This window comes from Hemibagrus wyckioides, linkage group LG13 (genome assembly GCF_019097595.1).
Source record: "Hemibagrus wyckioides isolate EC202008001 linkage group LG13, SWU_Hwy_1.0, whole genome shotgun sequence".
Taxonomy (NCBI): Eukaryota; Metazoa; Chordata; class Actinopteri; order Siluriformes; family Bagridae; genus Hemibagrus; species Hemibagrus wyckioides.
The window spans coordinates 13,078,947-13,092,817 of NC_080722.1; the positions used below are offsets into that span (position 1 = coordinate 13,078,947).

Sequence of the window (13,871 nt, forward strand, 5' to 3'; positions counted from 1 at the left end):
AGATTTTCCTTCTTTTTAACTAATTCTTTGGCTTGCTTTTTCTTCCTCTGTCTTCTGTGTGTGTGTGAGTGTGAAAGAGAGAGGGAAAGACAGACAGACAGAGCGTGTGTGTGTGTGTGTGTGTGTGGTCTCTGAGGGCTTCGTATGGAGTGGGCTCTTACTCCTCTCTGCTCTGTAATAGACTGTAGCGGTCTGGTGGAGGCTCACTGGGTTTTATTGCACATCATTAGAGGCTGATTGCTTTTGGACTGCCATGGAGCTCACATCTAATTGTTAGCATTTAAATTAATTGGTGGAAAGAAGAAATGATGAGGGTTTCCGCTCCTCCTTTTAAAATGTCTTAAACGGAAGGCATTACGGTATACTGGAATGTATGTACTCTTTGAACTTGATGCTTCATCTCCTTTGTAGACACACAAACTCTGCCTCTTTAAACACACACACAAACACACCTATGCAGACACGCACCTGTTTACAATTGACTGTGCTGCTGTCATCCTACTCTGGATGGTGGAAATTGAAATTCAGTGGCAGTAGGAAACAGGTGCAGCCAGAAGGCCTCATATTAACCATCTGGACTCCCCTGTGATGTCACTGTCAGCAAAACGCTCCTTGGCTGTCAATTAGTAGGAGAGGCAGAGAGGCAGAGGGGAATCTCTCTCACTCTCTATTTTGAACACACACACATACACATGCACAGACTTTTACCTCTTAGACACTATCTCACTCCAGCTCCCTCTCCTACATGACCGGCCTCTTGTTCTACAGCATGTTTTACACCCTCTCGTTTTCTCTTCATGCTTATTCCCCCCAATCTACACCCTGTCCCCCTACCCTCGCATACACACACGCACACTTTCCACCATGGGAACTGATTATGTTCCTGTGTGATTGTCTGAACCCTCCGTACATTTCTTGGGTTATGAAGATGAGCTGAGTTTAGACTTCTTATATGTAACTGTGTGTATGCATGTGGACAGAAAATTGATGTTTTTGAGGACAATGCCTGTGTGGAATGCTGAGGAGTTTACTTTAAAAACTATTCTATATTTAAATGTGAGGAGAAGTGTTCAAAATTTCTAAAATGTATTTGCATGCATTAATGTTAATATTAAAGAATTTCATTATAAACATGGAAAGCTATAAACGATGTGTAATATATAATAAGAAATGTAAATAGATGAGCAACCTGGTCACATTCCAGTTTAGTGCCTGTAGTGATCTGTATGTTTGGGCCAGTCCTTGTGTAGCTCTTTGTTGCTTGGCGTTGATCTGTGCTCAGGGTCTGCAAGTCAGCTGTCTGCTTAGTTTCAACGTGAACATTCCCTTTGTCCTGTGCTGTGGCCTCCACTATCCCAGAATACAGATCCCTGACCTTGGAGGTGCAGAGTAAAGCAAAATACTGTTTACCTTACTCTGAATCCATGGGAAGTGCACAGAACAGCTGCTTGAAGGACAAGGGTTTTTTTCCCTCTATGACTATTTGTGTATAAGAGTGTGTGGCTTGTTTAATATGCACTGAGTAAGTACAAAGAAATAAACCATAACAAGGCCAAAAAATGTGAGAAAGCAAACAACTGACAATTTAACTGTTAAAGGGTTGCACAAGTTCTGTATACAAAACATAGAAGATCAGCAGAGTAGATTTGCATTTAGAATGTTCTCACACCAAAAGCACGATCATCTGTTAAGATAAAATAACAGCAACACTACATCATTAATAATTGTTATTTTCTTAACACGACCTGTCAAACTGCTTAGCTGCTGTCCTTGATCCCTTCACACAGCAGCTGTAGCTAAAAGAGGAAATAGAAGCTGAAATCAAAACACTGTGCATATAAATTTCAAAAGAAATGTCTCATTTACAATAAGAGATGATCAGCAGCTCATGTATACTTTATGGCTTACTTATGAATGCCAAGTGAAACCCAGAATCTGCATGTTCCCATCAGGGCTGTTTGAAAGGTTCTGTCCTGCTCTAGGGCTTCATGGACCTTCATTCTGCTGCAGCAACAGCACAGCAAAAGGCCAAGTGTGTCACTCTTAGGTTTAGTTTGTCTCTCCTGACAATTCTCTCTCTCACTTTCTCTCTATTTCTCGGTTTCTCTCTTGGTAGCCCCAGGGTATTCCCGCTTTTCTGGAAGTCTGGCCCCCACCTTTCTACCCATGAGCCCCTTAGATCACCATGGAAACAGTAGTGTTCTCTACGGACAGCACCGATTCTACAACACTTCAAAAGGTGTGTGAATCTCATTCCATCTGTCTTACTACAATTAACACTAATACAAACATATGGTCAGTTCATAATTTAAAATCTTAAAAGCATGAACCCAAGATTTTTATGGTGCCTCTCATACTCTCATTCTCTCACTGTCTTTTCCTTCTTCAGATTTCTATATCAGAAGCCTCTCATCACAGCCCCACCTTCTCTCCGCCAATCACAACTTACCCGCACTGACTCGGACTGCGCCTAGCCACCCTCTGGGCTCTTGTAGCCGGGAACGGGACCCTGTGGGAGGTGGGCCCACCCAGAAAAGCTCTAAAGAGTCAGATATAGGAGAGCGGATTATAACGGTTGCAGGAAAAGACAAGGAGAAAAACAAACAGGAGGTGAAAGACCGTCAGCACCATGACCCACCTTCACCAGCTCCTCACCATCACCAACACCTCCATCCCCACCAACATTCTCAGCTCCACCCTTTAGGGCCAGAGGAAAACCCCAGACACAAAGACGACCCAAAACACCTGAGTGCCTGCCTGCTTTCCACCAAGACCCATAATGGCCCTCATACAGGGACAGCAGTCAGGGGCTCCTCCCTGCCCAGTTGTGTAGGGCCAGGGGCCTTGAGTTTAGGAACTGGTCCAAAAGGAGGTGGAGGTAATATCTGCTGCAAAGAGGTGAGTGGTGAGATGCGAATCAGTGAGCCTTCATCAGAATGCCTGCGCCATAGTGCAATGCTAGGCCATGCCCATCCAGTACCATATGCTATGCCTCCTCCCCTTGGCCTGGGCTCAGCTGTTGGAGGATCCTGGCCGCACCCAATTCACCCCCACCATCACCACCCCCATCATCCACATCCAGACCTATACTGTCCCCCTACCCCACTAACCATATCCTCTGCTCAGGATAAAAGTCTAGCTCCTGGAGCAGGCAGGGATCGCAAAGTCATAGGGCCTACATTTGTGCCCTCTGTGGGACCGCTGGGTGATAAGAGCAGTGGGCCATTTCAGCTTGGTAACCCACCATGTCAGGGTCTAAAAGGGATTGTTGATGAAGTTGGAGGAGAGGGAATAGGGAAGGCCAAAGCTTCAGAAAAGAGTAGTAATGGAGGCAGAATAGCTCCTCCTCCTGCACCTCCCCTCCCAACTCCTGGTACCTGTCATAAAAAGTCTTCACATCAGCAGGATGTCTACAGTAAAGCAGACAAGGGTCAAGACTGGTCTCTAGGCTCCCATTCACATTTACCACAGCAGGCACAGCATGGTCATGATCACCAGCCGCATTCCAATCTCCCAAACCACTCCTATAGCTCAGAGGCTGCTGAGGATTCCTCAGAGACAGATGCTTATCAACCCTCCTTGCCCCAGGGAGCCAAAGATGGCTGCCAGGCTAAAAGCAGCTCTTATGCCAGCACTCCACCTTTCCGGGACTGTTCGCACTTAGGTTCACCACATAGAATTCCATCTGAAAGCAAGCCCAATAATGAAAGTGGGTGTGTACTCCAGCGGGACAGCCAGAGGATTGCTAGGGTACACCATCACCAGCAAAACAGCAAGACTGGAATTCAAGGTCAGGATCCAGATCTGGGTCCAAGCAGCATTTTTCGAGACAGAAGAAAACAAGATGTGGATATTGCAGCACAAGTGTACACTGGGCATCAGGCAGGTTCTTCTTGGGAAGTGCGAGGGCAGCAGTCTCAACCAGACAATGAGCGACGCAAAGCATATGACCATTTTGGTACAGGAGACCAGGATCCGCATCCTCCTTTCCCTGCCCACCAGCAGCCCTCTGTAGGCCCCCATGGGCCAGAGAACAGTGCCATGAAAAACCTGATGAAGTACAGCAACCAGCAGCCTCACCTGCTCTCTCAGAAGAGCCCATTTGGGGGCCTGGGTAGCCTGAAGCAGGGAACAGTGAATGGAGAAAAGAACGACAGAAGTGAGAGAAATCGAGGGGGTGCAAGCTGTGCCCATCAGGAGGGCAAGCAAACTCTGCCTTCAAGGAGGGCCTCGTCCTCAGGGGAGAGCGAGCGCTCAGAGAGGGCAGGCCGTGATTCTGGTGAGGGGGAGGGGGAAGTGAGACAGCCCCCTGTGGGTATTGCTGTGGCAGTCGCCAGGCAGAGAGAGCCTCTGTGCCGCCCACCAGACAGGCCTGCCACCCACAGCCGCCACGGCAGAGTGCTGCCCAGCATGAAGGGTAAGCCACCAGCAGGAGGCTCAGAGTGTGTGTGTGTATGTGAATCTGTGTGCTATGCGTATGCGTGTCCATTTGAGATAACAAGACAGGCATCATTTTCCAGTTTATCAGTGATAGCTGCGAACGTTTGGAAACCACACATGTGAATAGCTGAATGTGTGATTACAGGAACGGTCTCCAATTAGTCATTTTTGGTTGTTAAATCACGTAATCAGCTATGTGCAAATTGGTCCTGACATTTCTGAAGTTTAACATGCCAGATTGGGTGTTTTAGTCATTTTAGTGCCAGTTTGAGTTTGGTTGACAAATTGTTTACTGTGCTCAGGTCAACCACACTTTATGGAAGTGTTGTCTTTCAGTGGTACTTACTTAAATACAGTTTTTGACAAGTCAATATTCCAAATATTTTGTTGCACTGTGCAAGATTGGTGTTTTACATTAGGTTTGACAGAATACCTGCTCAGTGTGTGATGACAGTGCTGGGTTGCCAGTTTGTTTTGCTGAATCATCTTTCCATGGCAGGTATTGGGCGCACTGTATATCCAGTAGAAAGGGAGTTGGAGGAGGAAAGGAAGAGTATATCTGAGGAGCAGCTGTCTCTCCCTCCGCTGGACAGAGAAAGAGATCTACTGCTCAGGTATGCTTATTCTGTTTTTTTTTTTCTTAATTAATAATTACCACAATAATTTTCCATCTCTGAAAAAAATTACGATACATTAATGCATAAGTTATTTCTCAAGTTTTTTGTTCTTATATACTTGCTGTATTCAGAGAAAACAAGGACCTAGTTGAGTTTGCCAGGATCCACCCTTCTAGCAGTTGCCATGGAGACCTGACCTCTCACCTCATCATGCCAGGCGGGAGCCAATTAGGAGCAGATCCATCTGTACATACTCACCCAGCTCATCACTGGATGCCTCGGACAGGAAGTCCCTCCCTTTGGATTGGACACTCGTATGGTATGCAATATGGTAGATTCTCTTTTCTTTCCAATATAATTCGGATATAGCTATATTAGTGTTAGTATAATAGTAGTAATGATATTTGAACTTGTTCTGGTTTGACTTCAGGTCTGAGTCATGCTGCTCTGCACCAGAACCTGCCCCCAGGCTTCTCTGCAGCCATGCCTAGCCCCCTTCAGCCTGTCCTGCCCCTTCCGCAGGACCCCTCTCCCGCCCTGGTAGTTCTACCCACTGAGCCAGCTGCCCACCCTGCCGCCCATCATCTAGGTATGCTGGCAACATCCCGACTAGTTTCATCTAATGCAGCAGTGCATTAGGATGTTTGTGGATGCTTCCTGTGGTCTTTAATTCAATAGCTATCCATACTCTTTGCGTTTAATTTGCCTTGTCAGATTGACAAGCTTTTTCAATTCATATTCTGTTATCACCGTAAAAATGATTGACAAAGCCATGCATCTTATTATCAGGTTAGAGAGAATGACAACATGTATAATTCTAAAACTTTATATGCATGTTCAATATGGAATTATGAAAATTCCTTTTTTAAAGCAGGAACTGTATAAAAATTTTAATGCAATTCATCCTAAATGGTGTGTGAGTGTATGTTTATGGGCGTGTCGTGCAAATAATGCAGTGTAAATACACGTAGAATTTACTGAACAATGTGAGGCATTGTGAAAGTACTTGCACGTCAGAATTCTGATTCATACTATGCGTAGTAAGACATGAACCCACTGTTCTTTTGTAAAAAATTATTTCACTGAATGCACATGTGGGAATTAGAGAAAGTATAAGAAAGTTTTTACAGTAAGCTTGTCTAGGCCCACGTTGTTTGCTGTGCACTTTTGAGAGCTATGTAATTGTTAAGCCCACTGCTCTGTTTTCCTTATGTTGTTTTTTTTTTTATCTTAATGTGATTTTCTCTTTACTCTCTCTATCAGTACACTTTACTGGGTAGAGCAAGCTCATGGCAGCTTCATTTAACGTTGGCCCACACCTGCTCACAGAGCTGTTTGCAGCACTTTCATTTGACCATGGCCGTTATGTGCTGTGTGCCTATGTGCTGTGCTGTAGTGATCTGCTCAGTGCTGTGTGTGCTCCTACCTCCCTTCTCAGTCTGTGAAATTTAATTAGCTCTCTGCTCTTCGGCGCAGCACTTTCCTTCAGCGCTCGGCAGGAGCTGCTTCCGAGAGTGGAAATGCACCCACTGGACCTTTCCCCAGGGAAACATTACCCCTGTCCCAGTAATCTTGCCCAACAAAGAGCCCCACCATACATTGGGGAAGGAGGGAATGGGTGGAAAGGGTAGAGGAGGGGGAAAGAACGAATAGCATCTGAAAAGCAGTTGAAGAATCATATTGTGTTGAAATATTTGTGGGCTCAATTTCAAGCTTCAGACAAAGTACACAGCTGTTGTACATCCCTCCCTATGCTGTTTTACTTCTCTCTCTCCCACCCTTAAAGGCATGTCTTATAATACACACAATAATTTGATAAATTCTGTCCTCGGATAACCTCTTGCTTCAAGCCAAATGCAGATGCATGCAATCGGAAGAACATAGATTTAGATCCATGTATTTGATAGATTGCTAGCCTAGGTGGCCTGAGTTTCAACAGTTTGTGTGCAATCTTAAAAAATGCACTGTTCATCATTTCACCATAAAGAGGTTTTGAGACCATATAAGCTCAAGTGGATGAGTGTGCCATTTGGAACTTGGTTGTCATCTTCATCTCTAGCAGCCAGTCAGGATGGCCTCATGCAAAGAGCCACATTCAGGTGACAGTTTGAGCAAGCACGGCTAAACTGTTTTGGCCTAGATTACTGTGGTAGTAGGGAACAGGCAAGTGTGGAAAGCTCACTGGTGGCCATCTTATTGAGTTAATCTGAAGAGGTAAGCCATGATTAACAGCAAAGATAAGTGAGTGGCAACATGAAGTGTTTAATCTGCCTTTGTTCTTCATAAGGTAATAAAGAGGCTTTGGGCTGTTTTCCATAGTTGGTAATAGAGTGTAAAAGAAAGCAAGCCAGTAAGATAATAAGGAAAGTGAGTAAACTGAGGGAACCTGTTCTTTCTTCCAATAAGTTTGTGCAGGGTAATGAATGCAAAAAGGTTTTTGCAGACTCACTTATCTTTCTTGCTGTCTGCCTCTGCCCCTCTCTGTAGATGTAATGGAGCATCAGGGATTATGGCCCCCAGTGTATGGGTCTCGAGGGCCTGCTTCTCATATACAGCATTCCTCAGTCTACTCCCGTCAGTTTCTACGGCAACAAGAGCTCTATATGCTGCAGCAGCATCAGCACCAGCAACACCACCGAGCAGCACAGGCAATGGAGTTGGCACACAGGCAGACCCATTCTCAGGTAACATATATATATATATATATATATATATATATATATATATATATATAAGAATGCACAAAAATGCCTTTTAGCAGCAACTCTGTAAAAGTGCATTTAGAATTGTTCTAAGAAATGGAATGTTGCAAAATAGATGGCAATTTTGTATGTACCAATATGGCTGCAGAACTCCTGAATACAGAATGGCAAAGGTTATCATACAAGATTTCAGGCTGTATTTTATTGTTTAGCAGCAAAATATGTGGAGATGAGCTAGCATACTGCAGTGATTTTATATAGGTCACATTTGCTAGTTATATAGTATACAACAGAAGTGACTTCACCCTGTGCAATATCACTTAAATGTTAAATTATTCAAAATGTGATCACCTCTCAATAATTGCATTATTCCTAATTTGGAATCAAAACCAAATACTTTAGAAAGGCTATATATTGAAAATGTAGGCCTCAAAAGTAGAAGCACAGTGCAACAAAAGTGAATACACCAGTGAACAATGATGCACAAGTCAGAAAACCTGTGATCATTAAAAAAAAAAGAGTACACCTGTGATTTTCTAATTAGTCTAATGTCATGAACAGTTATAATGACTTGGAACCATCAGAACTTTCTTAGTTTTGGACCCATGTCAGCATAATGGCTCCACATGGCAAAGAATTTCCAGAGGAACTGGTAAATTTGATTGTGTGATTTGACAAAGATGGAAAAGGACACAGGAAGATCCATGACAAACTAAAAATCAGCCAAACACAGTTGCAGCAGTAATCAGAGGGTATAGAACTAGTCATAGTCCCACTAATCAGAGCCACAGTGGCCATCCTTATACGACACAGACCATTCTACACACAATCTAGCTCTTAAATACAGATGGGCAAGTGCTTCATACTTGACAGAGGGGTTATCAGTGAAAATCAGACTTTCTGTGACTGCTCACACAGTGCAAAAGCCATTATATAATGTCAGCCTCTGTGGATGGCATCCAAGAAACTAAAACTGCAATATTAAACTTTGCTAAAAAAGAAGCCTGATGAATATTCAGAGCACATTCTTTGGTCAGGTAAGACCAAGTTAAATTTGTCCAGCATGTTTGGTGGCCAGGCCAGGACTACCACAGTGAATGCTTAGTCCTGACAATGAGTTTTGGGGAGATGACATTTATAAATAGCACCATGAATGCCTGTGGATATACCAAAATACTGGCAGGGAAGATGAATCCCTGTCTCCAGAAGATAAATAGTCTAGCATGATAATGCCCAAAAGAATCACACAAAGTTTCTAAGGAAGTAAAAAGGGACAAATACAACCTGGACAAGTATTTCATCTGACTAGAACACCTTTGGGGTATTTTAAAGAGAAATGTAAAGCAACACAACCTCTCCAGCAAAGAGCAACTAAAATAATTGCCTCTGAAGAATGGCAGAACAGCAACAGGAATTGTGCAACATAGTATACTACATGCTGAGAAGGACTGAGACTGTCATCAACTTGGACATAGGAAGTATTAAAAAAATTAAAGGTTTGAATCTTATTAATGAAAGGTATACTGACTTTTGTTGCAGGAGGTCCTACTGTGGGGCTTGTATTTTTAATATAGTAGGTCTAGGTACTTTAGTAATATTGCACATGGATGTACTAACTTCTGTTGAATACTGTAACTGTAAATAAAAAGCATAAGCTTCCATCTCTGCTGTTGGACCCCCTATGATCTTTCTGTTTTTCACATCCACAGAGGAAACCTGAGGATCCCCCTATTGACCTGGATGAAGGTTCTCCTGAGGCTCGCACCCTGAAATCAGCAAAACCCTTCTCCTACCTCTCCTCCAGTAAAAGTTGCTCTTCCTCCTCTCCAGGGGGGTGTGCTTCTCGTCTCTCACCCTGCTGTCACTCACCAGCCCCACGGCCCCATCCTAAGAGCACTCCGTGCACCCCCTGCCCCGAGCCAAGCCCAGCTGTAGCAGCACCCCGCTCTCCTGCCCTCAGCCCCCATGCTACCCCTCATCTACCCAAAGAAGCTGAGTCCCAAGACAAGAGAGGAGAGGGCCAGCCACCGCAGGACTACCCACACTCTCTGGAGCCTGGTGAGTGAAGTAACCATGATTACAGGGCCTGGTATACTTGCATTCTGTTCTGTTGTGTTCTTTACTGGCTTTATCTTCTTTCTCAAAAATTCATTGCTTGTATATGCATGCAATATCTAGCTACTTCTTTTTGTTAAGAAGTCAGTTTATGCAGGTTCAAAGGGTGAAGCATTTTTCATCCAACATTTATACTTCTAAAGGGAAATAAGAGCATGCAGATGAGAAAAAAAGGAACATTGCATTACCATTCTCAAGGTTAAGGTCTTACCATCATGCCTGGCTCCATGGCTCCAGGCCGAAAAATAGAGCGTATAAGAGATATGGAGGGGAGACTTTGGTCTGCCTCTCAAGGACAGTCAGTCTGGGGAGAAACATACAAAGCTGAAGATAAAAAAGATGGAGCCTTTGAAGAACCACATAGCTTTTTGATTACTGATGACTGACAATCAGTTTGTATTACAAAAGTAGGAGTGTTTCCTTTGCCCTTTTTCATCCATTTTGGAGTGTCATCTATTTGTTTATATATGCACGTTTAACTTATTAAGCTATATGAGAAAGAATAGATTTGAGAATATTGTAAAAGACAGTGCAAAGGAAGGGAGGCTAGGATGATAGTAGACAGGGGCTCTCTTATCCTTCAGGGGTCCTTGAGGCCTGGCTGGCGGAAGGATACAAATTCATCTGTCTACTTTGTCAGGAAGGGCGGATGGATACCATCAATAACCCAGTGCTGGGGTGACAGGGCTAGCTCTGCAATCACATCCAGACACCATGCTGTCATCAATATACCCTGCTATGCTGCAGCTCCCTTTCTCTCTCTCTCTCTCTCTCCCTCTCTCTCTCTCAGACACACACACACAAACTCACACCTACGCACACAAAAGTGTGCACTGCATAAACATACATATACGCACTGCTACTCACACAATCATTTTCACTCTCACCCCAAATGAGATGAATACACATGCTCACTCAGAGACTAAATTATATGCAAACACTCTTGTGTGCAATCTCTCACACACAAACAGTGCACACACTGCATCCATAACACCCTTGAACATAATTCAGTATTCATGGAAATTTTGATCATGCCTGCCCACCATAGTCTTTATGGTACAGGCTCCATTATGTGTGTGAGTGGTAATAGATAAATGTAACACTGTCTCTGAATGGTGCACCCTGTCAATGGAGAAGGAATGTACATCATATCCATCACCTACACACCATGCTTTAGAAGCCGAGCAATGTATTTTAACTGGTAAGGTCACACTGTAACAAATGAATGGTAAAGCTATGTGTCAGGAGGAGCTGTTCCTGTGAGTTATAATTGAAATGTTTTATATGCAAACTGAGCCGGGGATATTTTGACCAGCTAATTTTTTTCCTGTATGTGCTTTCCCCCCAGATCTTCCACCAGGCTATACTTATCCTGCCATTGCAATTGGTTACAAGGCTGGTCCATCTCCACAAGAAGTCCAGTTAGCTGAACATGCTGACCTGGAGGCAGAGCAAGCGGAACCTGCTGAGCCAGCACCACAGCCCCTCCCACTTTCCACAATGGGGGAGAAGCGTGTGTGCCAGGAAGCAGAATCCCCTACTTCAGCTGCCCAGGTGGGACCCCAAAGGGAGGGTGTCCAAGAGGTGAATAGGGTGCTGGCAGAAAAGGAAGAGTTGGATGAAGAACAGAAGAGTGTTACCTGCCCTCCTACATCTCCCTCTCCACCTGTATGTCAACACCCCTCTAAATCCCCCTGCCTGGGTGCTTCACCAGTAGAGGAAATCTCACAAATAGAACCATCTAATACCATCACCTCTGATCAGCCCAGTTTTTTGGAGGTCCAGGACCAAGCAGAGGAGGTCAAAACTCAGGAAGAAGATATTGTGAATCCTGTCTGGGATTCACCTGCTGCTTCTCAGGAGATTCATTCTGTGGAGCCAACTGAGGATGTCCAAAACTGTACTTCACCCAGTACATCTGTAGATGTGGAGGTCACTCAGGCTTCATCACCCTCCTCTCCCTGCTCTGAGCTTTCTGCTCTTGGTAACCAGTATCCTGGATCCTGCATCTGGAGTCTGGAGCTCCTGATTGCAGCAGCCCTCTGTGCCACAAGAGATGCCCAGATGGCTGCCCCAGTGGCAGTGCCTGCTTGTATAGCACCCCCTCAAAATGGCATGGCGCTTCTGAGTGAGCTTGCTGAGCTGGAGAGACGGCAGCAAGAAAAGAACAGCATGAAGAGTGCAGGTACTCAAACTAACATGCATATTTCCAATACAGTCTGCAGTCACATGCACATCAGATGACTGTTAATCCAAATCTAAAATTGATTTTGGAAGCCAGGTAGTGCAGCAACAGAGTGGCTGTGGTATTTTTTTCTTTTTCTTTTATCAGAGCAGCAAAAGCTGCCTCACACACACGCTCACCTCACTTGTACACACAATTTAATTTCTCATCAGTGCTTTGCATGCGCAGTCTTGTAGCGCTGTGATATAGGCAGCAGGGGAGGGCTACGGCTGTGTCTTTCATTTTGTTTTGCTTCTCCTCACAAGACGAGGTGTGCAAAAGGGCTTTTCAGCCCAGCCAGATTTCTGTCCTTTCTGTGAAGGAAAGATAACAAGCCCGCCCCCACCCATACCTCCAAGACGGGCACACACACAAACATGTACACAATGACCATTCCCAACTGACCATCCAGTTTGCTTCCTGATACACAAACAATACATTCACCCATACACACATGTTTAAATTTATACACATACTTTACATATACACTCACAATACTTCAAACCCTTTCTTGCCTTTTGCTGACCAAAGATCAAGTCCTCACTAGCCTTCTGGGGTTCTGTACTTCCTATGGGAGAGACAGAGTGAAGGCTTGGGGGAGGCTTTTCTTAAAAGGGATTGAGCCCATCTTAAAAGCCAGCCATAATGATATGTACCCCCCGGGCTCTGTGGATTGGACCATGTCCATTGAGTCATCCTGAGGGAGAGAGTGCTCCCCTGCCACTGCCCTTTAACCTGTTTGATCACATTTATAAAGCTCATTTTAGATGGAAAAAAGGCCCAGCTTTTCCACAGCTGCCTGTGTCTTCCCCCTGTGAAGAGTTGATGAAATGGTAAAAGCAGCTGATCTTTTCCCTCTTAGGATTGCACTGCTTTTGTTGCCTAATTAGCCTCCATTGTTGTGAGAGCTGCTTTAAAGCCTTGTTGCTTTTCCATGGAGCATTTTGCACTTCCCTGCCAAAGGATGTTTTTATTTACACTAACATTCTCTAGAAGCTAAGAAATCCCAAATGGCTTCACTACATCATAAAAACACTTTCTGCATTCATTGCATTTATTACTCAGCTGTGTGTGTGTGTGTGTGTGTGTGTGTGTATTTGGACTGTCTATTAAAAGTGACATCATTAGCTTTGTACTTTTTTGTACCAGCAAACTACTATACAAAGTCTAAATGATAATATCTGTAATGAATGATGTCACTGAGTTATTATAAAACAGGGTAATGTTTACTCATCAGTTTTAAAATAGTTTCCTTTTTTTTGCCTTGCTAGCAATTACATCCATTTCATATAGCGACATGGTGCAATATCTGTCCTGAAGTAATTTCAATAATAAATGCATTAAAAAACTGTAATAAACAGCATTTCAACAATAATAAATATGTATTATGGATTTTAGTATCCTATAATGTAGTGATCTCTAACTGTGTCTATTAAGAACAGGGACTTGATTTAATTAAATTGTTCTAATGTGTAACTGTTACTTCATCAGCTTGTACAGTATGCCTGCCTGTGAATATGTTCATGACTCTCGTACACAAATCCTGCATTACAAAACTTATCTCAGCATTTCTATTTCATACATCTCTTCTATAGCTTAGTAATTTGTGCTGTTACAATAATCTCAACCTTGTAGCTAGTTTTCCAAAACAATTTCAAAACAATCTAAATTTTTTTATTTTATTTATTATTTTTTTTAACTTAAGGGAAATTGGTGAATGGTCATCTTCCCCGATGTATTCTCATATTATGTTCAAATGAATAACGACTGGGT

General features: G+C 43.6%; 1 protein-coding gene across 7 annotated transcripts in view; it reads left to right on the forward strand.

Moving 5' to 3' along the window:
• The window catches only part of bahcc1b (BAH domain and coiled-coil containing 1b), an 82,240-nt gene that overhangs the window by 46,377 nt on the left and 21,992 nt on the right, over nt 1–13,871 (forward strand). For 5 of the 7 annotated variants that reach the window (XM_058406006.1, XM_058406007.1, XM_058406005.1 and 2 more), the window contains 8 exons: nt 2,117–2,239; nt 2,390–4,417; nt 4,940–5,054; nt 5,189–5,388; nt 5,488–5,646; nt 7,545–7,741; nt 9,469–9,817; nt 11,223–12,059. In XM_058406006.1, the coding sequence (XP_058261989.1) occupies nt 2,117–2,239; nt 2,390–4,417; nt 4,940–5,054; nt 5,189–5,388; nt 5,488–5,646; nt 7,545–7,741; nt 9,469–9,817; nt 11,223–12,059 (4,008 nt within the window). The remainder of the gene's footprint in view (nt 1–2,116; nt 2,240–2,389; nt 4,418–4,939; nt 5,055–5,188; nt 5,389–5,487; nt 5,647–7,544; nt 7,742–9,468; nt 9,818–11,222; nt 12,060–13,871) is intronic. The other 2 variants (XM_058406009.1, XM_058406011.1) reach the window with 1 other exon arrangement.